This window comes from Chelonia mydas, chromosome 2 (assembly GCF_015237465.2).
Source record: "Chelonia mydas isolate rCheMyd1 chromosome 2, rCheMyd1.pri.v2, whole genome shotgun sequence".
In the NCBI taxonomy this organism is placed as follows: Eukaryota; Metazoa; Chordata; order Testudines; family Cheloniidae; genus Chelonia; species Chelonia mydas.
The window spans coordinates 151,821,758-151,844,798 of NC_057850.1; the positions used below are offsets into that span (position 1 = coordinate 151,821,758).

The following is a 23,041-nucleotide window of genomic DNA, read 5'->3' on the forward strand; positions in this document are numbered from 1 at the left end:
CACAAGGCTTGTTAGCCTGTCAAAGAAAGCTGTCGGGTTGGTTTTCCCCTCTTACTCTTCAGAAGGAATAGGAAGAGGAAAGAGAATGCACCATCTGGATCCTTGTCTCACTCTGTATGTTGCTGACCCACATTACCCTCCTACAACTTCTGCCATCTCTTTCTTCTTTCACTTGTTGGTTTGTTTGTTTTGTTTAAATGTGCTAGATGCTTTCTGTGCACATAGGGAGCTGTGGTTCATGTCCCAATTTTCCTCTTCTTCCAGTCCCCACCTTCACTCTGTGGGATTACAGCCTTTATGCTAACCCTTCTGATCTCCTTGTTCAGCTTTCTGCACTGCATCAAATCCCCTGCTCATTGCAACATGCAGACAAAGATAAACAAGCAATTGCATGGTGTTAACCATAATCTTTGCTCTTTCTCCATGCTCCCACCCTCTGTTTACTAGTTATAACTTTTAATGTTATAAACGTACATTTGGATTGGAAGCTCTCTGGGGCAGGGTTCATACCTTTACTGTGTTCTGTAAAGTGTCTAGCATACTTCAGGCTAAATAAAAGTAATGCCTGGGTTGGGTGAGTTTTGACTCGGGATCTGTCTACACAGCAACTACACACGCGCAGCTGGCCCTTGCCAGCTGACTTGCGTTCACGGGGCTCAGGCTGCGGGGCTGTTTCCTCGCTGTATAGACCCTCCCACCTTGCAGGCTCCTAGAGCCTGGGCTGCAGCCTGAGCCAAGAAGTCTACACAGCAAGGAAACAACCCTGCAGCCCAAGCCCTGCTAACCCGAGTTGTCTGGCACGGTCCAGCCACAGATATCTAGTTGCCATGTAGACATACCCTGAGTGGTTTAAAAAAAAAATGCTGAAAAACAAGTCCGTTGTAATGCTTGTAGTTCTCTGCAATTCACCACTGTACCCTGTCCCACGTGAGGCATTAAGGGGAGGACCTTCTGCACTATTGGATTTCACCTGTCTCCTCCTTATACTTCCCCGAGCACAAGATTTCAGGAGGGGCTCCAGTCTAGGTAGGTTGAATAACAGGGTGAGGCTCTATTGTTTTCGTGGTCCCCAAGAATGAAGTGTCTGTGATTAGGTGAAGACCTCCCTCTTTCTTCCCCGGAATAAGTGAGACATTTTGCATAGGACTCTTACCTTTCAAAGTTCCTTTTCTCCACATCCCACCCCATTTTACTTACCTGTAGGCTTGTGAAACTGTGGTGGGTGTCTCTCCTTAGTCTTCTCTTGGCTAAGCACTTTCTCTTCTTGCCAGGATAGGACTTCTCTGAGGACAAGCTGCCTGCTTAATTGGGAATGGGGGATGGTTTTCGTAGGGTATAACTCTTTGCATGCTGGTAGAGATTTGTACTACAATGAGTCCTGTAGCAGAGGGACTCTATCATCAGGTGATGGAAGTAAATGGGGCTCCAAGTGTGGAGGCTCCAAAAATGACAATAGATTTGATCCTGAGGGAGAAGAGTTGATGCATGCTCGGGCCGCAGAGCCAAAGTCTCCTCCCCTGACTTTCTGCTTTATTGGAAACTGAGACTCAAGTCCTGGTAGGTGGAGCCTATGTTGAGACCACTAACTTAATGCTTGCAGGCAGGCTGTTTAAGTAATAAAATAAAACACTTTTTTTTTTTTTTTTTTGAATGAAAAATCCTGGAGTTGTCCATCCCAGAGCAGATCCCATCTACTATCTCTCATGATTCTACATGTGACTCTGTTGGCATTGTCCTGGTGGATTGCCCAGGCAATTGTGGATATTAGTAATGTACAGCGCCATATGAATTTCATGGCCATGAAAAACCTGTCACGGACCATGAAATTGAGTCTCATCCCGTGAAATCTGATCTCTTGTGTGCTTTTACCCTATACTATACAGATTTCACGGGGGCGATCAGTGTTTTTCAAATTGGGGGTCCTGACTCAAAAGGGAGTTGCAAGATTATTTTAGGGGGATCACAGTATTGCTACCCTTACTTCTGCACTGCCTTCAGAGCTGGGCAGCTGGACAACAGCCGCCGTTCTCTGCTGGGCCCCCAGATCTGAAGGCAGCGTCCCACCAGCAGCAATGTCGAAGTAAGTGTGGCAATACCATACCATGCCACGCTTACTTCTGTGCTGCTGTCTTCAGAGATGGGCAGCCAGAGCGTGGCAGCTGCTGACCAAGGGCCCAGCTCTGAAGGCAGCAGCGCAGAAGTAACGGTGGCCATACCATGCCATGCCACCCTTACTTCTGCGCTGCTGCTGGTGGCAGCTCTGCCTTCAGAGCTGGGCTCCCGGCCAGCAGCCACCACTCTCCGGCCGCCCCGCTCTGAAGGCAGCACCGACGCCAGCAACAGGGCAGATATAAGGGTTGCCATACCACACCCCCACCATACAATAACCTTGTGACCCCCACCCCCCAACTCCTTTTTGGGTCAGGACCCCTACAGTTACAACACTGTGAAATTTCAGATTTTAATATCTGAAATCATGAAATGTATTATTTTTAAAATCCTATGACTGTGAAATTGGTAGGGCCCTACTAATGTATGATGATAGACCTCTTTAGTTATTACCTCATGAATGCTTTTTTTGATACTGGTGAGCGAGACTAAAGGGCTACGCGTGAATGGCCAGGGCAGTCTCATTACTAGCTTTATTTAACTCCATTTTGTTGAGCCTGTATACCTGCTATACTTGCTTATATCAGCTATATATAAGAATATAACAAGTGGGATTAAGGGATTTTCATATACTCCATTTTCTAAGTTTGTCTGGCAGGCAGCTATTTCTATTGCCTCAAATGGACATCCACAAATTCACAGAAAGCTGCTAGACATTCTAATTCAGTATAATCGTATTCCACATTTTTTCATTCTTGCTGAAATATCTTCCACAGACAATATAATGGTCAAAGTTCATATTTATTAGGTTTGATGTCTTTTGAGAGGCGCTTTTGTTCCGTCATAGTCTCTGTTGTTTCCTGTATTGGGCAGTGTCCTGAACACAGTAGAACCTAAGGGTTACAAACACCAGATTTACGAACTGACCAGTCAACCACACACCTCATTTGGAACTGGAAGTACGCAACCAGGCAGCAGTAGAAACAAACCAAAAAAAAAAAAAAAAAAAAAGGGCAAATACAGTACAGTATTGTGTTAAAAACTGTTCGAAAAATAAAGGGAAAGTGGTTTTGTTTTGTTTTTTAAATGGCAAGGTAAGGAAACTGTTTCTGTGTTTTGTTTTATTAAAATTAAGATGGTTAAAAGCAGCATTTTTCTTCTTCATAGTGAAGTTTCAAAGCTGTATTAAGTCAATGTTCAGCTCTAAACTTTAGAAAGAACAAGCATAACGTTTTGTTCAGGGTTATCAATATTTCAGAGTTACGAACAACCTCCGTTCCTGAGGTGTTCATGACTCTGAGGTTCTACTGTATATAGTATCCTTTTCCAGCAAAGTACAAAAGGATAGCATGCCCTTGTGGCAGGGTTCATTTTATTTCATCATTACAAGTTTAACTAATTATACTAGCTAATGCTGGCCAAAGGGTAGAGTTGGAATTTTCCAGAAAACATTTGGGAGGTTGTGGTCTGGTGACTGCTCAAAGTAGAGTGTGTTGGGGGTTTGGGGTTTTTTGTTTGTTTGGCTTTTGCTATGCTGAAGTGATCTCTTAAGAACTTTAGAAGTGATGTGAAAAGCTTCCTGCAGTTTCCACTTTACAAAATGGTGTTTGAAGAATCATGGTGTGCAGCCACACTCCTCACACTGTTGAATGAAGAGCACTCACATGTGAGTGGCTTGTATGTGGCACCCTCAATTTTCATGTTCCTTGCACTTGGAAGAAAAAGCTACTCTAACTCCTGTGCTGTAGAAGGAGAGGAAGTAAGGTCAAATGTCAAGTCAGTGTATAGCACCTGGAGTAAGTTTTGTCTCTGTTCTGTCCTAGTGCTGGTTTTGTTTCACAACCTGTTCCTGTTTTCTGTTACACTTGGGGGAAACAAAAGTTTCTGGTTGATTTTTGTTGTTGTTGCTCACTTTACCCTAATTCTAATTAGGTAAGATACAGGTTCTATAGTTTTTGTTTCCAATATAGGGTACAGGTTACTGAGAATTTATTAATTACTGCATTCAGTCAAGTCTTCATATTTAATTATTAGCTTCATTGAACATGTCTACACTGCACTGGAATCTATAGTACAAACTACGTTTACAAGATCCTGTCTCGACATACGACGTGGCTAGTGTAAATTGTGGATGGATTCTTTGGGAGTTGGCCTTTTGATACTTGTTTTCAAGTGAAGTTCAGCAATCTGGAGAGGATTAACATAAAACAGGTAACGTATAAAAAGTGGCGATCCTTGCCTTACATCATGGCCACCTTCCTGTCGACTTCCTTCTGTTACTTCATCTAATAACATCAAGAGAGGAGCCAGGGAAAGGGTAGAGCCTACTTCTTAATTAGTTCAATTGGTTGCTGCTGGGCCACGTAATGTGTTCTTTTCCACCTTTTATTGCTCGGGAACAGCGAAGACGACTAGCTAGATTTTCTGCACAGCTATACCAGACTGCTGTGTAGGTTACCAGACAGGCTTCGCAAGGTCATTTTGAGTGCTTTTGAACTTAATTGAGGCAGGTTGTTGTGCAAGATCCAATGAAAGAAACGTGATAAAGTGTGGCAAAAAAGAGGCAGACAGACCAGTGTATGGTTTGATCTCACTGGCTTTTAGGAATATGTTTAACAAGGTTGAGGCAGACTCTGAAGTTAGTGAAAGAGAGAAAGAATGACTGGAGGGAAGATCTGTTTCTGAGATCACATTTGAGACCACCTTAAGAAGCTATGCAAGTATTGTCATGAAATCTACCATAAGAATGGGGGAGGAGGAATAGTCGAACAGTTTCTCTGTAACATGAAAATTGGAGTCCAGAATCCAGGACTTTCAGATCTGTAAATGCAAGTGTTTATGATAAAGGGAAGCTGAAAATGACATGTTCTGCTTTTTAGATATTTCTTCATAGTGAGACAGCTTGATTATGAGCATCACTGAGTAAACAGGATATTTAGGTATTGCAGAATAAGTATTAAAAACTGCCCAGTGTGCTTATGGCTACATGAATAACAAACCCTGTGGGAAACAAAAATAATACTGAAAATAACTACTTTGCAGTATATGAATATAATCAGTTTTCTGCTTCTGTTTCTGCATCTTAACAAAGTGTCTAAAAGGGCTAATGGTCCAGTGTAGCTCAAATTGTGAATGTGTCAAAATAATCACGCTTTCTCAGTAGATCTGAATAAAATGAATAATGATTACTAATTCATATTTTCTGCCCTAATGCATATTCTTGGATTGCAACCTTTTAAAAGATATTGCTGAAAGCCCTGTAGCTATGACATTGACATGGGGCAAAGCAGGTGGGTTAGACTGCATGACAAGAGGGGCAGTTGTGCTTGCCTTCAGAAGTTCATGTAGTTAGTGAAAAACAGTCTCAGCCAGAAGCCTCTCTAAAAATGTTATGGTTGTGAAATCAGGAAAAATAAGTTACATATTTGTGATCATTCAGTGTAACATATTCAAGCATTCAAAAAATTCAAAGATTCAGAAATATAAAAGTATAGATCTTAATATGAAATTGCTGTGTTATGTAAAGATTGTTCATAGAAACTTGAAGTTGTCTTGGATAATGGCATCTGAATTCTTCTTCAAAGATATATCTAGGTTCAGTTTTGAAGTCACTTTTGTATGACAGGAGAATTCATTTTCTCTTACTTTCATGGGTCATGCTCATCTTTTGGTGAGGTAAAATTATTTTCAAACAAGAAAAGGAAATCTCACAAGCTGCAGTTAATGCACCAAACAACAAGACCACAACTGACATTTCAGAAACAAATTGGAAAGACTCTTTTCCATGGCAGCATCTAGAACAGTGGTGGGCAACCTGCGGCCCGCGGGCCACATGTGGCCCATCAGGGTAATCTGCTGGTGGGCCGCAAGACAGTTTGTTTACATTGACCATCCCCAGGCACGGCCGCCTGCAGCTCCCAGTGGCTGTGGTTCGCCATTCCCACAGCTCCCGTTGGCCGGGAAGCGGCTGCCACCACATCCCTGCAGGTTGCCACCACTGATCTAGAACGTCTTCAGATTCTTTTCAATTTCTCTTACTTATCATTGGTTTAAATACAGTCATTTTAACTTTCATCTTCTCAATATCCAATCCAAGTAAGTCAATCAAAGCATGCAGTGATTCCAATTTCAAGAAGCCTGGAGAGGTGGAGGAATAGATTGTTGACAAGCTTTTGTATAACTTGGAGTTCTTCTCCAAAAATCTCCTTTGGAATTCACCCTGGTTTGATCAATCAATTTATGATTAATCTTGGACCACTAATGCTAATTTACATTTTGGAATCCTGTAAGTGGCCAGTGACTATGGATTCTTGAAAATTTGGGGGCAGTGCTTTGGCTCTTTCAGTGGCACATCTTAATGTTGATGCTTTGTCACATGGATCTTTCAAAACCATGTGCTTGGATGAAATCTATGAAGAAAACAAAATTTTTTTTAAGAGATATTTGAAGTTCTTCAGAGGCAACAGTAATCAATTCAACTCCTTTTAGCAACGTGCATCCATTCCTTTTGAAGGTAATTGTTCATAGGAGCAAAAACTTTCAAAACTGTTTTTATAATCTCAGCTAAGGAAAGTTGGCAAATCATCCAAATTCTTTTCAACAGCCCTCATGCTTCAGTGGATAGATTGTTGTATCCATTCACAAAGTTTGACAAATACTCTGAATCTCTTCCAAATTATTGAGGATTATTTCTAAGATTTTCAGGTAACCAGTCCATCTCATTTCTATGAGTCTTTGCAGGTGCTGGTCTTCATATGGCACGTTCACTTCATGCCCATGAAAAACTATGCATAGAGACTTGTGCTCTCAAATTGTATCTGCTGCTTACGTCAGCCTAATTATGTTAATGTACACACTATAGCCTTGCTCCCACCGATGTAAGTGCCCAACTACACCGATGTAATAACTCCAGCTGCACAAAAGGTGTTAAGGCGTATGTTGGTATACTTAGGGTGACGCAGTGTCTGTGTAGATGCTACATTACTCACATGGGCTGTTGGCTGTCATTCTTGTCAATTTCACAGCTCCAGCATGGAGCTGCAAAACTGACAAGAAAGCTGGGCTGTCACCAGGGTGGGTGGGGTGATCTAGCTAGAACCCAGCTGTCCCTGGGCTCCCCATTCCCAGCCAGGCTGCGTCCGCTCCTCTCAGAGCCATAGATGCCAACTCCATGGGTGCTCTGGGGCTGGAGCACCCACAGGGAAAAATTGGTGGGTGCTCTCCACCCACCGGCGCCAAGAAAAGTTGGTGCCTGTGCTCAGAGCATGGCTACCCCTGACTCCCAGACCAGCTGTCTGGGCTCCTCTCTTCGAGCGGGGCTGTGCCTGCCTAGCTTCCCACTGCCAGCCAGGCTGCTGCCTAGAGGCTCCTCCTGGGAAGCCTGGCTGCCCTCACCCCCTGGCTCTTGGCTTCCCAATGCAGCTGGGCTCCCAGCGGGGAGCTCCGCGCCCAGAGTCTGAGGCACTCCCAGGAGGGAGCTGCTTGTGGAGCTGGGAGCCCAGGCTCTCAACCCCCCACACTGCCCCTCTTAAATTGGTGGAAGCTCTCGTGGTGAGGATCCGCACCATCAACAGAGGAAGGGTAGTGTGGATATGAACCACTGGGATAATTGCTACGGTGGCTGTAAGTCGACTTGACATAGGTCAACTTATGTTTCTAGTGTAATCGTGCCAAGGAATTGGGGAAAATCTGGAACACTTCTTATTTCTATGGTGGGGGGAGGGAGAAATAGTTGGGGAGTAGTGCCCCCTCTTAGCAACAGTCCTCACTTAATGATCCATTGCGTAGAAGACCAAGTTTTAAAGAGTATATTTTCAAATTGAGTCCTGTATCCAGTGTGTGGCTGCTGTTCTGAGTTTTCCTGTTTTCCTGTTTCCTGAGTTTTTTAAATCCATTAAACTTTCTCTTGACACTATTAACCCCTGACAAAATTACATATTGCTCCTGACACCGCTCTGCTGGATATAATGGAAATTATCAAAAGGGTATATGGAATGATGTGCATTTGTTCAAAAGGTGGTAGCTTAATTTTCAGGATTTCATTCCCAGGACAGCTTACTGGAAAGAACAATTTACAGTACATAATGCTAGAGGTTTACTAATGCTGTAATCACAAGGTACAGACAGATTATTATTGGCAGGAAATGAAATGTGAATGCAGCTGCTGATGTCACCGGGGTGCAATCTTAGTTTGCTGCAGAGTAAAGGGTATGAATAAACTAGTAAACTGATCATAAGTGTCTCAGTGCTGTACAGTACTTCAGATGTAAGCTTCTGTAGTACAGAAGCATAACAAGTATGGCCCAAATCCACTCCTGGGAATGGCGTCTGCCACAGAGTACTGTTGCTTTAATCAGGATGTAGATAAAGCAAAGAGACCGTCTAATCTGTGACAAACAGGTGCAATTTTTTTCTTTAATAAACTTCATATAAACAAGATATATAATCAGATGTGTCATACTATTGCAGACTAACATTTAGAAACAGTTTTTTGCAAATGAATCTACTGATTACATCTCTGGAAGACTTTTTTATAACTATACTGAGATGCAACTGATTTGAAACAACTTTTAGTATAGTTAAGTAGAATTCAGGCATGACAATCTTGAATTTATCTGACTGTTTTATCTGTCTGCAGGTAGGGTTGAAAGGAAACAAGTCAAGAACCTGAGATGTAGCTACATGAAGGGTGTGCAATGAAGAAGTCATAGTAGAACTCACTTGGTCTTGGCAATGGAATTGCAATAACTAAGGGTTGGCTACAGTGAGGTTTATTGCACGGCAAATTGAGGTATGCCACACGCTAATTGGCCATGAGGACCCCACTACTGTGCACTAAAAGTTATGGCCATTTAGTGTGTGGCACGTGCTGGTGTGGTGTAAATTTACATACATTTTCCATGTAGACAATCTCTTAATGTATAAAAGGCACACACCTAAAAAACAAATTATAAAGGACATGCGTCCAAGAACAGACTAAAACTGTTTGTGGCAATAGGAATAATCTAAAAGTCGTCATGATTTCTAAAGCTGAAGAGAGAGAGGGTATAACTCCTTCATCCACTTTAGGCCTGATGTTTCACCCTGAAATTTGCACTTATCTTGCATTCTTACCTACTTGCATTAACTATGGCTCTAAGCAACTTCATAAAATCTCAGGCCAAAAATGACCGCTGTGATCAGCTAGTCTGCCTTCCTGCATATAACACAGGCCATAGAACATCCCCAAAATAATTCCTTGTAATCCCTGATTTATGTGCACGTGCCTAGATGTGCCACTCTTTGTGCGCATACAGATTGCAAAAACCCATACAGTAGTGCATGTGCAAAACAGGCCCATGCACATCTCTGATTGGCGCTGAAAATCAGGCCCTCTATGTGCATTAAAAGTTTTCTGCAACATACTGAAATATCTGGAACAAAGATTGTGCATTCCTTCCAAAATGAACCTCCCTCCATATTTTCTTTTTTTGTAAACATTTAACCCTAAACCATTCTTACAGTTCTTTTCAGCTACAAACTATTGGGGATGGGATGGGTTGATGCAGTGACTGGGTGAATGAAACAATGTCTATTCATTTATTGTTGAATGTAGAACAGCACGAAGTCTAACAAGAAACCAAGTTGATTTCAGCTAAAATTTCTCTCAAATAGTGAACTCTTCCAGGAAAGCTTGAAGCTAACTAACATGAAGATTGACTTACTCAGAGCTCTGTATAGAAGTTATCTACAGAGCTGCAGTTTTAGTATCTAGTTTATCAATGTGTGATTCTTCTCTGGCCTCTGAACAGATCATTTGGTTTTCAGTCATTTTTCCATTAGAACTATTTACCATATTACAACAATAAATAAAAAATACTCTCCAATAGTAAAAACTACATAAAAATCCTTTTTTCTTTTTTTTAAATTTTATTACAGTTTAGACTAAGGAACTATCAAGCAGGACTTTAAATAGATCTGTGTGTATCGTTTGTAAATCACATGGAAAAGAGATGCACTAAATGTGGAACTGAAATACAAATACTACTTTGTACTTGCAGGTACAGTTCTCTTTCTAAAACTGCATTTAAACTGCTTCTATAAACTGTTCTCACATTGCACTAATTTCCATGTTAGCCTGTATGTGAAGACATTCTGTTTAAATTAAGGGCTTGTTTATACAGGGAAAATAGCCTGGAATAGCTATTCTGCACTAGCTACCCATATGGACACTTGGCAATTTAGTTTAATCCACTTTGGAAATGACTTTCAGTGCTGAAAAAGAGTCCACACAGAAAGCAGGTGTTGAATAGCTAGTGCGCTTTCAGTTCATGCCCTAGTTTATTTTGCAGTAATTTCCCTGTGTAGACAAGCACTTAGTATTTCATCCTTCCTTACCTCAAGTTAATCCTGATCTCTTTAGTTAAATGAAGCAATTTTACAGCATCTGTCTTTTCTGTGCCCTTAAGAATTTTGTCTACTCTATAACAACCCCTCCTAATTTATTGATCAAAGAACACAGATTGTATCGTACATTTCTGAAAGGAAGAACCAAAAGAAAAGCAACACCCCTCCTTTCAATACCCTCTGTGTAAAAAAACAAAACCAACCAAAAAAAATAACCTTCTACAACAAATGTTTTCTTGATGAGTATTTATGTAATGAGCACCTTTATGGTCATATACTAATACTCTTTGCCATAGACACATTGTTTTAAATTCTTTTGTATTAAATTGCATCCAGCTAATGTGACAAATGAAGTTGGTGTGATGCTCACCATCCAATCCATTTTGGTGCTTTCGCTGGCTGTTTTTGCTAAAACTGTTGGTGAAATAGTTGCTAATGTTGATACTTAAATGGCCATCAGATTAATTTTAGGTGAATTCCAGATTACCCTGAGGTGTGAAATTTTTTTTTCTTTGCGTGCTTGTCAAGGTGTGCAAAGAGCAATGCTTGTTTGGGCAGTTAGGTATGATACCGAAAAATCACTTGTTTCTGCTTTAGTAAAAGTCTTTTAGATTCTTTTTATGGACAAGCTTTATTTTTATTTTTGTCATGCCTTACTTTTCGATAGACACGTGTGTAAGCCAGTCTCCTCTGTTTTTATAGACTTCTGTGAGCCTAGCTCATTAAAAATGTTGACTGGATGAAGTTTATATATATAAATTACACACATTGATCTAGACTAAAGAACAGTATTAAGGCTACAAAATCAAGCACTCAAAGAAGTTAGCAAGTGGCAGAATTAAGGTTGCCTGTGAAATCTTACTCAGCCCCCTTGTGTGTACACATTGTGATACAGTCTCTAATTACATGATCTTATGCTATTTTGTCCACAGGACCCTGCCTCATTTAGTGCACATGTTAACAGGCACCTACTGAATATTTTGTTTTATCCTCATTGTTCAATGTGTGGCACTGGGCCTTATTTATTCTGCACTATTCGAACCGTGCTCTGAAAACAGAATTATTAATTTCCTCATGGGCTTTTCTATGGTGTTTATCGCTGTAGTAGGAGGGATTAGCAAACAATTTATATTCACAACGCTTCTGTTGAAGATGAGGGGGTGGGTGGTATTGTCCCCATTTACAGACTAGGAATGTAGGCTGCCCCCTCTCCCCCAAATCCATTAATAGAGTTGGGTGAAATTTTTCATGCAAATAGCTTATTCACTGAAAAATGCACTCTTGGGTTGACCAGAAACTAGTTGCAAATTTGACCCCATAGCTTGTGTCGTGGAAAAGTTTTGTTTGTTTTTAGGGCCAGCAAATTATGTCTATCTGTTTCCCTTCATAACCTTTATCCCAGTGATTAAGTTTGATTCCCCATTCTGGAGCAAGGACTTTAACTCATGTCCCTCCCTGATTCAGGGGAGAGGTTTGAATCCACATTTCCTACCTCCCAGGTGAGTGTCTTAATCACCAGGCTATCGAGTCATTTTCTCTTTGGCACAATGAATATTTACACATTTATAGGACGTGGAAAAACGTCAACAGGAGATATTGAAAATAATGCAGTCCAGAATAGCCTCTAGTTTGGGGGCTAGACTGCTCACCTGTCAGGGGGCAGAACTGAGTTCAAGTCCTTGTTTCAGAGTTGGGATTCAAAACTGGGTCTCCCAGACCCCAGGTAAGTGTCCTGACCACTGGACTAAAGATTGAAGTGGGAATATCTCTCTCTATCTCTCTCTCTGGTGGCCTGAAATTAATTTTTTTCCAATTTGCTGATGAATTCAGAATGTTTCTAGAATGGAACTGAATATTTTTTTTCAGTTTACTGGCTGAACCAAAACAAAATCAGTTATTCACCCAGGTCTAGCCACTAACTCTGTGTGCCCAGTGTGAGACAACTAGGACCTGATTTTTCAGAGTACTTAACACTGTATAGCACTTCATATGTTCAGTGGACAGCTCCTGTTGACCTGAGTTGCAGCAGTGCATGCTCAGCACTTTTGCAAATCAGACCCCATAGGGGCAGCTCGGCAGTCCAGGCAACCGAGGCTTACCTTAACCAAGAATTCCCAAAAGCTACGAAGTACATTATGCATATTCTTTTTTTTATTATTGATAAATGTATACAGACTTAAGGAGAAATTGTGATTTGATTTTAAATGTCACAACTCGCCTTCTCCAGCAGCCCAACAAAATGCCAGAAAGTTCAAAGAATGTACTTCTGCAAGAGGCTCAAATCTTGGTATAGCTAATAGTGCTTCATGGAGCTATCTTGTAACTATGGCAATTTACCATGCCCAGGAATCACTTGATCAGGCATTGCTGTGGTAATCATGGCTTGGTGAGGTCACAGAAGGATGGTGGCAGTTACTCCCTTGTGGCAGGGAGTTGTCAGGGGGCGGGGATGGGGCCTGCACCCTGTGCATCCCCAGCCCACTCCCCATGGGATGGGCCCTGTACACGTGCACAGGAGCCAACAGTGGCAGCTCCAGCTCCCAGGTCCACCTGCTGCTGCTTCACTGTAAAGAAGATAAGCTTTTCATAGCTATTAAATTATACATTGGCTGGGGGTGGAAATAACTATTTTGTGCCTCACTGTTAAAAAAAAGTCACTAGTCGCCACTCAAGCCAGGCTCACAGAAACTGGGGAACATACAATTAGTGACTACTTATTTGTTTTGGCCTCTGGTGGTCACTTAAACATACTTGCGGAAAACTAGTGACTTGATTGTCAACTTGTGTGAACCATCTGGCAGAAGCAGAGATATAATCCAATTCCCCAAGGCAGCAGTCAGCTGCCTTAACCATGAAATCATCTGTGCACAGGCAACTTTAATTCAGGCAATTCCTAACTTTTGAATGTTTGACTTTGCAACCTGAATAAAGTTCTTATAACACAGTTTTTGTATTTTCCTGGTTTTCTGAAACTGAAAAGACAGAAGTTCCATCATGTGGCATAACTGACACCCACATGGGTCATTAGCACGGTTGGAACCCTTAGATCAACCATTCCAACCTCTGCCCTGTAAAGTAAAAGAGTATCTGACAGCAATAGTAGATTAGAGAGACAAGGTGGGTGAGGTAATACCTTTTATTTCACCGACTTCTGTTGGTGAGAGAGACAAGCTTTCGGGCTCCACAGATCTGTTCTGGCTGGGCAAGGAGTAGTCCCAGGCCCGGTCTTCTCCACTCCCATTCGTCCCTTCCCCTGCTGCCTGACTCTTTGCCCAGCCAATCCCAGTTCTCCCACTGCATCCTGGCACCTTGTCAAGATGTCTCCCTCCTCCCAGGCTCCTTCTCCCAGTATACTCCCCTGCCCCCACCTTTCCCCTCTGGTGACTTTGTCCCCTCTGCATTTGAATTGGGCAGCTTCCTCCTCCATATTGCGAGAGTCCAGAAGGGAGGCATTGAAAGCCCAAAAAATTCAGCCTGAGGTGGGCACCTGGCATGGAAAATTTCAGCCCAAACAGTTAAAGTTTGGCAAAGTTGTAAGTAACTGCAAACAAGGTCTTGTAATGGGAAGTGGCAGGCAACCTTAACAATAGGTGGCGCTACCACCCCTGCATATAATGTTTAAATCTACGAGGAATCCGAGTCACACTTAAGTAAGTGTGTGTGAGATTTGCCTGTAATACAGGGGCAGTGATTTCTCCCTCTCTGTGTCTTTGACTTGCGGATAAGAGAATGAATGTGCCATTACTGATTATATTGAAAATCTATAATCAACTACACGTGCGTGCTCGTGTGCACGTTTGTTTATTACTGTGAATAGTTTGCATGGATACAATAGTGCTGTGTATTTATATTACAGTCACATCTACTGACCTAATGGAAATCAGGGTCCCATTGTGCTAGTTATTGTACTAACACATAGTGAGAGACAGTTCCTGCCCCACAGAGCTTGGAGTCTAAATGGACAAAAGGTGCGAGAGGAAACAAACAGATATGAAGTGATTTGCCCAGTTTCACACAGCAGGTCAGTGGAACAGCTTAGAATGGAACACATTTCTTTGTTCCCAGTCCAGAGCCCTGTCCACTAGACCACACTGGCTCTCACACTAACCTTGTATGGACCTTTACAAAGACTTGAAAAAACAACAACCCCAAATCCAAAACTAAATGGTCTCGTCCTTGAGGCACTTACAATCTACATCAAACAACTTTAGACAATGAAGATGATAAATAAAGGAAGGGAAAGGTGCGAAGAGTTAAATATCTTGTCACTGATGACTCTCAACTCGGGAGTGTAAGTTAGTGATGGAAGTCAATATTAAAAGTTGGTTTTGGTTTTGAGGAGCAATTTGAGGATACTGAGTGCACTGGAAGAGGGATATCATTTGGTTAGGTGGAAGGAAGATAGATTTGCGGTCGGAAGTTATGTGAAGGACATCTTCAAACTCACTGGCCTTGTTCCCCTCTTCATTGCTCTTAGAATAATTCTCCATGGGAAGAGATGGAGATGTGGAGATGGTTCCGTTCTTAGACAGACCTATGTAGCCTGGCTGGTTCAGGTCCTCTAAATCAGAGTATCGACATGTGGGTTGAGACCCAAAATTGGGTCGTGAGAATGTGTCAAAGGGTCACTTGGGAGCCCGGGTGTGTGTTTCCCCTGGAGGGGACTAGGCCCTGGGAGGTGCAAGGTTGCAGATCCCACCCTGCACTCACTCCACAGCAGTGGCTCCGCTGGGCTGGCTGAACTCAGCTTGACGCTCTGTACATTGCATCCTGGTGCATGGTCACAGTGCCTCCATAATGACGACGGGGAGAGGGGGAAGCCGGCAGGGCCAGAATTAGAGGGAGTGGTGCAGTGACCCCCATATACCAGGCCACAACACAGCTCTCACAAATCTGCCCACCAGGCCAATGCTGTGTGGTACTGCCACCTCTGGGGTTGCAGCGCCTCAGCTGAGGTGGGGAGCCGAGCCACGCCAGCCCTGCAGGGCAGGAGCAGCCACTATGGTATGCACAGTGTACTTACTTAGTACTTATTACATTACTGTGTATTATATAGTGTGGGTAAGAAATACTTAGTAAACCAGATGTTTTCTTGCATTGAAGCTATTTATTGGATCGCAAAAGGGCATCAAAGTTTACAAATGGGTCATGAGCCAAAAATTGCTGAGAACTACTGCTCTAGATTCTTCCTGCAGGAATATTTGGCTGGATATGGGAAATTTCCATGTTAATAAGGTCAGCACTCTGAGCGCCATCCGTTCTGTGATACTTGCGCTTGCATGTGATATTGGCAGGTGATCTGGCCTTTTCTCTGGAAAACACAAGGCTGTGGATCTTGAAGCGTTGCGAGCCTTTGGAATGATACTCTGAGCATCACAATTTTGGAACCTCTCTATGCTTCTCATGATAGAAACTGAAGGCAGCTGAAGAATTTTAGCTGAGCTGTTACCATTCATACAGTGGCCACCAGAGGCCTCTGTCCAACTAGCTGAGCAGGCAGCACTCTGGGGAAAGTCTCTCTCTTTTCCTGCTCTGTGCCAAGGCAGCATTTGTTCGATTTCTTTTTGCAAGCTGGAACCCATACCTGCCTAGCCTCGGGTCCTGTTAACTTAGACAGATTGGAGACTGTTCCCACTGCAGCCTGGATTCCCTTAGTGAATGGGGCTGGGAGGATGTAAATAAAAATTTGGAAAAATATTTATTTTGTGTCCGTTCTTCAAATGGCAGAGAGAAACCTTTGTGTAGCGGTGGTGGGATCACCCAGGAAGAGAAGCCTATGCTTTTCTCCTGCCTATTGCAGGCAGGTAGGTGGAGCCTGCCTCGAGAGAGGATAGCACTGGACTGGAGTTTCCCCTGGATGAAGGGGAGCATACTGATGTTGGAGGGGATGATGAGGATGTAGAGGGTCAGATACCGAAAGGATGATATGCCAGTGGTTAGAGGTAATGAAATCCTTCTCTGGAGGAAGTGGCCTCCAACCCCATTTTTGTGAGCGTTTTCTGATGGTTTCAGGTTAAGGTTTTACCCTGGCACCTGCGTGCACAGAAATGGGGAGCGGGATGTCAGGAGGACTTTTCCATCGTGCGTTCAAAAGTCCAAAGTCCTGCCCAAAGAACACAGAATAAGTATTGCTTTAAATTGCATTTGTGGGGGAGAAGTCCCATGATTTTTGAGCTCTGGAGATGAGCAATACTGAGCCCAGCTATCCTTGTTATCCCCCTTTGTCTCATTCTCCAAGGTTTTGTACTACATGTAGACTTAAGATATGTCTACACATAAAACACTACAGTGCCATAGCTGCACTGCAGTAGTGCTTCAGTGTAGACACTGTTGTGCTAGGAGGAGTTCTCCCATTGCTGTAGTTAATCTACCTCCTTGCAAGGTGATAACTAGGTCAACAGAAGAATTCTTCCCTGACCTAGCGCTGTCTACACCGGGGTTAGGTCAGCTGAGCTACATCTCTCAGGGTTTGGACGTTTCACACCACTGTGAGACATAGCTATGCAAAAGTAAGTTTTCAGTGTGGACCAGCCCCTTCTTTCTAAGTGTCTCTGATGGAGCTGAGCTTTACGAAAGTGCTGGCTGGGATGAAATATAAACATTTTTACCTGCTTTTTTCATCACAGTTTTGAATTTTTCTCAACCAGCTCTGATTTCATCTGACTACTCTTGTCTCTTACTTCTGTCAGTGTTCACTTTTGTCTTGTACAAAGTTGAGTGCTTTGTTAGAATTAAGTGGCAATAAATAATAGTTGGGGAGGGATTCCTCACTCTTTTTTCTTTTTTTTTTCTGTTAGGAAGGAGGGTTTATAACTTATAATCACTTATTAATCTTTCGCATGCCTCTATTTTTGTGCAGTCTAGATCTTGCTTGTAAGCTTCATCTTTCATATGAGCTGCTGACTAGTAGATTTCTGACACACTTGAAGCCCCACCCCTCTCTAGCTTCTGGAAGGAAGAATGGATTTTTTTTCTCACTTCTCCTTCTGCTTTTCACCCAAATTACATTTCCCCACAGATTTTCATTGCTGCTGTGACTGGGAGGTGTGAGGAAAAGATGTCTGATACTTTATCAGTCCTACAGCCTTTGCATTTAGGGGAATTTCTCCCCTGTAAATAACTCCAGTACCTGCATGTGGTGCTTCTACTCATAGTTTTTCCCTGCCAGATGCAGCAGCAATTTGAAACTGACGTGATTTTTTGACACACTCACTGCTGCCCACATGTTTCTGAATAACAGCAAAGAATCACAGCTTATATTTACCATAAATATAAAGTGTTCTGATCTGCTGCTGTTTGGCAAAAGCTCTGACCTGCAGCAGAGGATTTGCAGGGGTTTTTATGCAGACTCAGGAACAGCAGTGCATAAGTTTACACTCTTCACATTTGTAAGGTTTTTAAATGAAAGCTTAAATTGTACAGAAAATGATGGGTTAGGCCCCTATGAGTACTGGGGAAAGCTCCCAGTTTAGCAGTGGGGAGTAGCCAGGTGGGTTTTCAAGCCCTGCTTATTATTTACATAGCACCAACAGCAGTCTAGGTGCTATACAGACAAGTCTGAAGAGTACTAACTCCTTAAAATTTGCAGTCCTCTTATTTACCAGACGTGATCAAAAGTGTGTTTAGTTCTGTCAATCTAGGCAGCAAAACTGAAACAACCATTCCTGGGTAGCAATGCAGATAGGGTTGCCAGGTGTACAGTTTTCGACCAGAACACCAGCTCGCGAAGGGACCCTGGCAGATCCAGTCAGCATCACTGACCGGGCCGTTAAAACTCTGGTCGGCGGTGCAACGGGGCTAAGGCAGGCTCTCTACCTGGCGTGGCTTCATGCGGCTCCCGGAAGTAGTGGCATGTTCCCCCTCCGGCTCCTAGGTGGAGGTGCGGCCAGGCGACTCTGCAGACTGTCCCATCTGCAGGCATCACCGGCACAGTTCCCATTGTCTGGGAGTGGCTAATGGGAGTTGCGGGGACGGTACCTAGGAGCCGGGGGGGGACATGCCGCTGCTTCCGGGAGCTGCATGAGGTAAGCACTGCCCAGAGCCTGCAACCCTGACCCCCTCCTGTGCCCCAACCCCCTGATCCGGCCCTCCAAACCCCTCAGTCCCAGCCTGGAGCCTCCTCCTGTACCCCAGAGCCCACACCCCCAGCCAGAGCCCTCACACCCCTCCTGCATCCCTGCCCTGGCCCTGAGCCCCCTCCCACCCTCCAAACCCCTCGGTCCCAGCCCGGAGCGCCCTCCTACACCCCAACCCCCTCAGCCCCACCCCAGAGTCTGCACCCCCAGCCAGAGCCCTCACACCTCTCCTGCATCCCAGCCCCGGCCCCGAGCCCCTCATGTCCTCCAAACCCCTTGGTCCCAGCCCAGAGCACCCTCCTGCACCCCAAACCGCTCATCCCTGGCCCCACCCCAGAGCTCCCCCCACCGGAGCCCTTACCCCCCCCATCTCAACCCACTGCCTCAGCCTGGAGCCCCCTCCCGCACCCTGAACTCCTCGTATCTGGCCCCACCCTAGCGCCCGCACCCCCAGCCAGAGCCTGAACGCTCTTCCGCACCCCAACTCCCTGACCCAGCCCCGTGAAAATGAGTGAGTGTGTGAGGGTGGGAAGAGCAAGCGACAGAGGGAGGGGGGGCCTCAGAGGAGAGGCGGGGCAAGGTTGTTCAGTTTTGTGTGAGTAGAAAGTTGGCAGCCCTAAATGCAGAATGTAACCAGTTATGATTATATACAACATGATGTGTACTTTTGATAAATTCATATTTGTGTGTGTATGCTATGGTTAAATAAAAGCCTTCCTGGCCTCTAGTACAGTCCATTTTAAATTGTGTAAGCTAGATACAATTGAAATACTGTGTTTATGGTAAGTTCGGATGTGATCCCCTGGGAGTAGGTCTCTAAGTACCAGAAGCCCTTCGGGAAGGGGTTTTTCAAAAGTGTTTAGTGATGCCATAACTTGAACGGAAACGTATGGTAATACATCCACTGAAGTCAAATTTGTTAAGCCAAAGCTTAGCACTTTCTAGACTCACACCCTAAAGTTTTACCATGTGGCTAAAATGCTGCAAAAAAAGAATAGGAAGTAAATGTTCCTCCAGAGGTGTGTGGTGGTTTCAGTTAGTTTTACTAAGGTTTCTGTGAAATTACACAATCCTGGAATAAAATACTTTGGTTTGTGTTTGCCTTTTTATCTTAGATTTCAAACAGAATTTCAGCAGGTATTTATACTAGCTGTAAAGACTCCTTGGGGCAGGCAGGCAGATGAGTATTCAAAATATTGGGTATTTGTTGTACAGCCACTGCATCGGGAAGCTTTGTGCCTGGAGGAGGTTCTCTTATTAATAATTCAAAGAATTTGGTACTTGAGCTATGTCAGTTCTGCCGAGCATTATATAACTGCAGGTTCTAAATGTGCCGGATTATCCTTCAACAGACATTTGCTAGCAGTCTCCAGGACAAAACTGCTTTTAAGACAAAATTTCTTCCCTGAAGCTAATGGGGATTTTTCCTGTATGCTGTAATACCCTAAAATAAATGGAGACCAGTGATTTCAAATCTGTGTGCAAAATTCACTAATGCACATTGGTGAGCAGCAGCAGAATGCTGTAAGACAAACTTTATTTCCATCATTGAGAAATCCTGATGCTGTTTGAAAGGGTTTGATTCTTTCTTTGCAAAGAAAGGTTTCAGCCTTCAGCAAGAAAAGCTTCAGATGTAAAGATAAGGAAAAATAGTTGAAGTGAGTACTCTGTATATGTTAGTTACATTTGTTTTGTATTAATCTATTTATACTGGTTAGATAAGTTTGGGTTTTTTTAGGCTTGAAAAGAATCTGTTATTATCTCTCCCTCAGTCACCTTGGATGTCAGTAGTGGTGAATTTGTATCTGTTTAATCAAATCAAAACTCTTGTCAGCATAGAGATCATTCTTGGTTATTAGCTGGTTATTAAAGAAAAGCAAATTTGCCTATCTTTCACTACGGGTTTATGTTTTAGTATATGTATTTAACTTTTTCATAGCATATGAATATTTTAAATGGAAAATTTATATATGTGTGTTTTAAGACTCTAGGGACACTTGATTGCAGACTTTATAGGAATGTTTTTAGCTTGGTAGCTTATTCTGTGATTTATTTATTTTTTTCAATTAAAATCAAACAGCCTCCTAACCACATACTTTAGGATGAGCATCCTTTCAGTCTACATTTGATACATATCATAGAAGCTTCATGTCTTTCTTCCTTTTGTGACATTTCATTTAATAGCTGTCTTAATGTGTAAAAATATAGGCTTGTTTTACTCACTAGGACTTTACCTTACTTTTTTCTTACCCCATTCTATATAGGTGGCAACACATGTCAACAGGTCGTGCATGGTATCCTATGTGTGACTGCATGTTTCCCATAGTGCCATCTAATGTAAAGGAATGCCCTCACGCCTCCCAGAAAAGCTTTCTTAAATGTGACCTGTACACTGGGTTGAGAGATCCATCAGCTTTAGAATGCTCCAAAGAGACTATGGAAGGGATATTGAACACACGCTTGTAATGCTAGTAGATTTTTATTTCTTCTATTTGTGGATTACTTATATGTTGCAATGCTGAAGAAATAAGCAGGTGAAAAAGAGGGTAGGGAACAGAACTAAGCAGAATATAAATACAATATTGGTGTCAATGAGGACTGGGAGTTGTCTAATAGTTGTAGAGCCTAGCCTGTACAGCCAAGATACCTACCATCGGTACCATGCTACAGCTTACCTGCTTTGCTTATCAAAGGTTTATGATTAAATTGTTGAGTGAACTCCTTCACAAGAGTATTATATGGCTCATTGTAAACAAGGGGATCAGTGCAATGTAATTTGCAAATTGGGTCCGGTTTGAGACTGGGTAGAAGATAAACTCAGTTGTGCAAGAAAATGTTGCAGCACAACAGAGAAATGTTGAGAGAATGCTACAGCATTTTTGTCTGCATCCCTTACCCTTTACATTGTAGCATTTATTTTGTTACTTTGAAAAGCACAGAAGATATTTTGAACAGGGAATATAAAGTTCTGTTTGCTTTCTTGCAGATGAACTGCTATGGCAGGAAGTTAAGGCGGACAGGACCTGAACAGCTGAACAGTAGAAATGACTTGGTTTCTCCACCCCAGCATTCCAGGGTGAACGGCTGGTCTTTACCACTCCACACCTTTCAGTTTGTTGCTCTGCTGTTTTACACATACCTGGCCATTGTAGGGTTTGGGATCTACATACCTTTGCTTCCCCATGGATGGAAATATGCTGCCTATGCTGTATCCTTTTTTTATTTCCTCTCCTTCCAAGACATGCTCTGCATAGGTTCTGGGTTAAATTTACGTGTACACTGCTTACCTATACACTGCTTATGCTATAAATAAGGGTTAGTGCATTAGAGGAGTGGAGTACGTTTCCCCAACTGTATATTTAACCACACTTAGTGAGGGTGGTTTTGTTATAGCAGTTCTTATATAAAAAATTCACTTCCTGCAAAAGACCATATTTTAAAAAAAAAAAAATCTGTCTTTGCCAACTAATATTGGATATGACCCCAAGCCCATTAGTCAGTGTGAGTCTATCCATTGACTTCAGTGAGCTTGGATCAGATCATTGATGTGAGCCTTGTTCTAAACTATGAGCTGCTCAGCAGTCAGGTGCGGGGCTATAGATTCTCCACTGCTTTGAAGGACTCTTTGGTGTATTGATAAACACTCCCAATCATACATCTCACTTCAGCCCAGAGTTACCTACCTTCCACAGAAATTTGGTGTTCCATCACTTTTTTTATTTTTGGAAAATTATTTACATTGGAAATAAAGAACCATAAAACTATTTACGGCAAAGGAATAATGGGCTAATGTGATACTTGGATGTATAAAGAGGGGAGTAGTGAGTACGGAGTAGGAATAGGAAGCTAATTTTACATCCATGGATGGCATTGGTGAGACAGATGCATACCTTCCAACATTCCCGGTGGCTAACGGGGACAGATCCTGCCCCAGGGAGGATGGGATGGGATGGGAGGCCCAAGGGGAAGAGTTGCAGAGCAAACCCATCCCGCACTTACTCTATAGTGGTGGCTCCTGTCCTGTGGGGCTGACTGGGCTCAGCTCCAAAGTTCTGAATGAGTGTCAGGCTCGAGGAGGAAAGGGGCTGGGTAAGGCCTGTGGGGGGTGGGGGTGGGAGCAAGGAGCAAATTAGAGAACAGGGAGAGGATTGCAAGACAATGGGCGGGGAAGTGGGTTGCAACATGTGGAGTGGGGAGCCAAGCCCAGCCATGGTCAAAGCAGGATAGTCCCATGAAACCCAGGGCTGTTGGGAGGTCTTTAGATGCTAGAATAGTCTGTCTAGTTTCAGTGTCCACATTTTAATAAGGATGCTGAAGAGGGTGCAAAAAGGAGCCAAAAAATTATTTGAGGGCTGCAGAAAACACTGTACAGTGAGAGATTTAGAGTTCAATCTGTGTAATTTCTTAGACTGAGAGGTGCCTTGATTACATAAGTACCTTCACAGGGAGAAAATAATGGACACTGAAGGACT

At 43.0% G+C, this 23,041-nt stretch overlaps 1 protein-coding gene and 1 long non-coding RNA gene across 8 annotated transcripts in view; one reads left to right on the plus strand and one right to left on the minus strand.

The window, feature by feature from the left end:
* The window catches only part of LOC102945174 (palmitoyltransferase ZDHHC11), a 94,992-nt gene that overhangs the window by 24,217 nt on the left and 47,734 nt on the right, over positions 1-23,041 (plus strand). For 6 of the 7 annotated variants that reach the window (XR_006288808.1, XM_043540359.1, XM_043540358.1 and 3 more), the window contains exon 2: positions 21,556-21,777. Coding sequence is in view for 6 of the 7 variants with exons in the window: in XM_043540359.1 (XP_043396294.1) it covers positions 21,556-21,777 (222 nt within the window). In the remaining variant the exon portion in view is untranslated. Of the gene's footprint in view, positions 1-3,661; positions 4,321-21,555; positions 21,778-23,041 lie in introns of those variants that run through there. The other variant, XM_037889869.2, reaches the window with a different exon arrangement.
* The window catches only part of LOC122464613, a 93,176-nt gene continuing 72,781 nt past the window's right edge, over positions 2,647-23,041 (minus strand). Inside the window, exon 3 of the long non-coding RNA XR_006288810.1 lies at positions 2,647-3,002. This is a non-coding gene — a long non-coding RNA (uncharacterized LOC122464613). The remainder of the gene's footprint in view (positions 3,003-23,041) is intronic.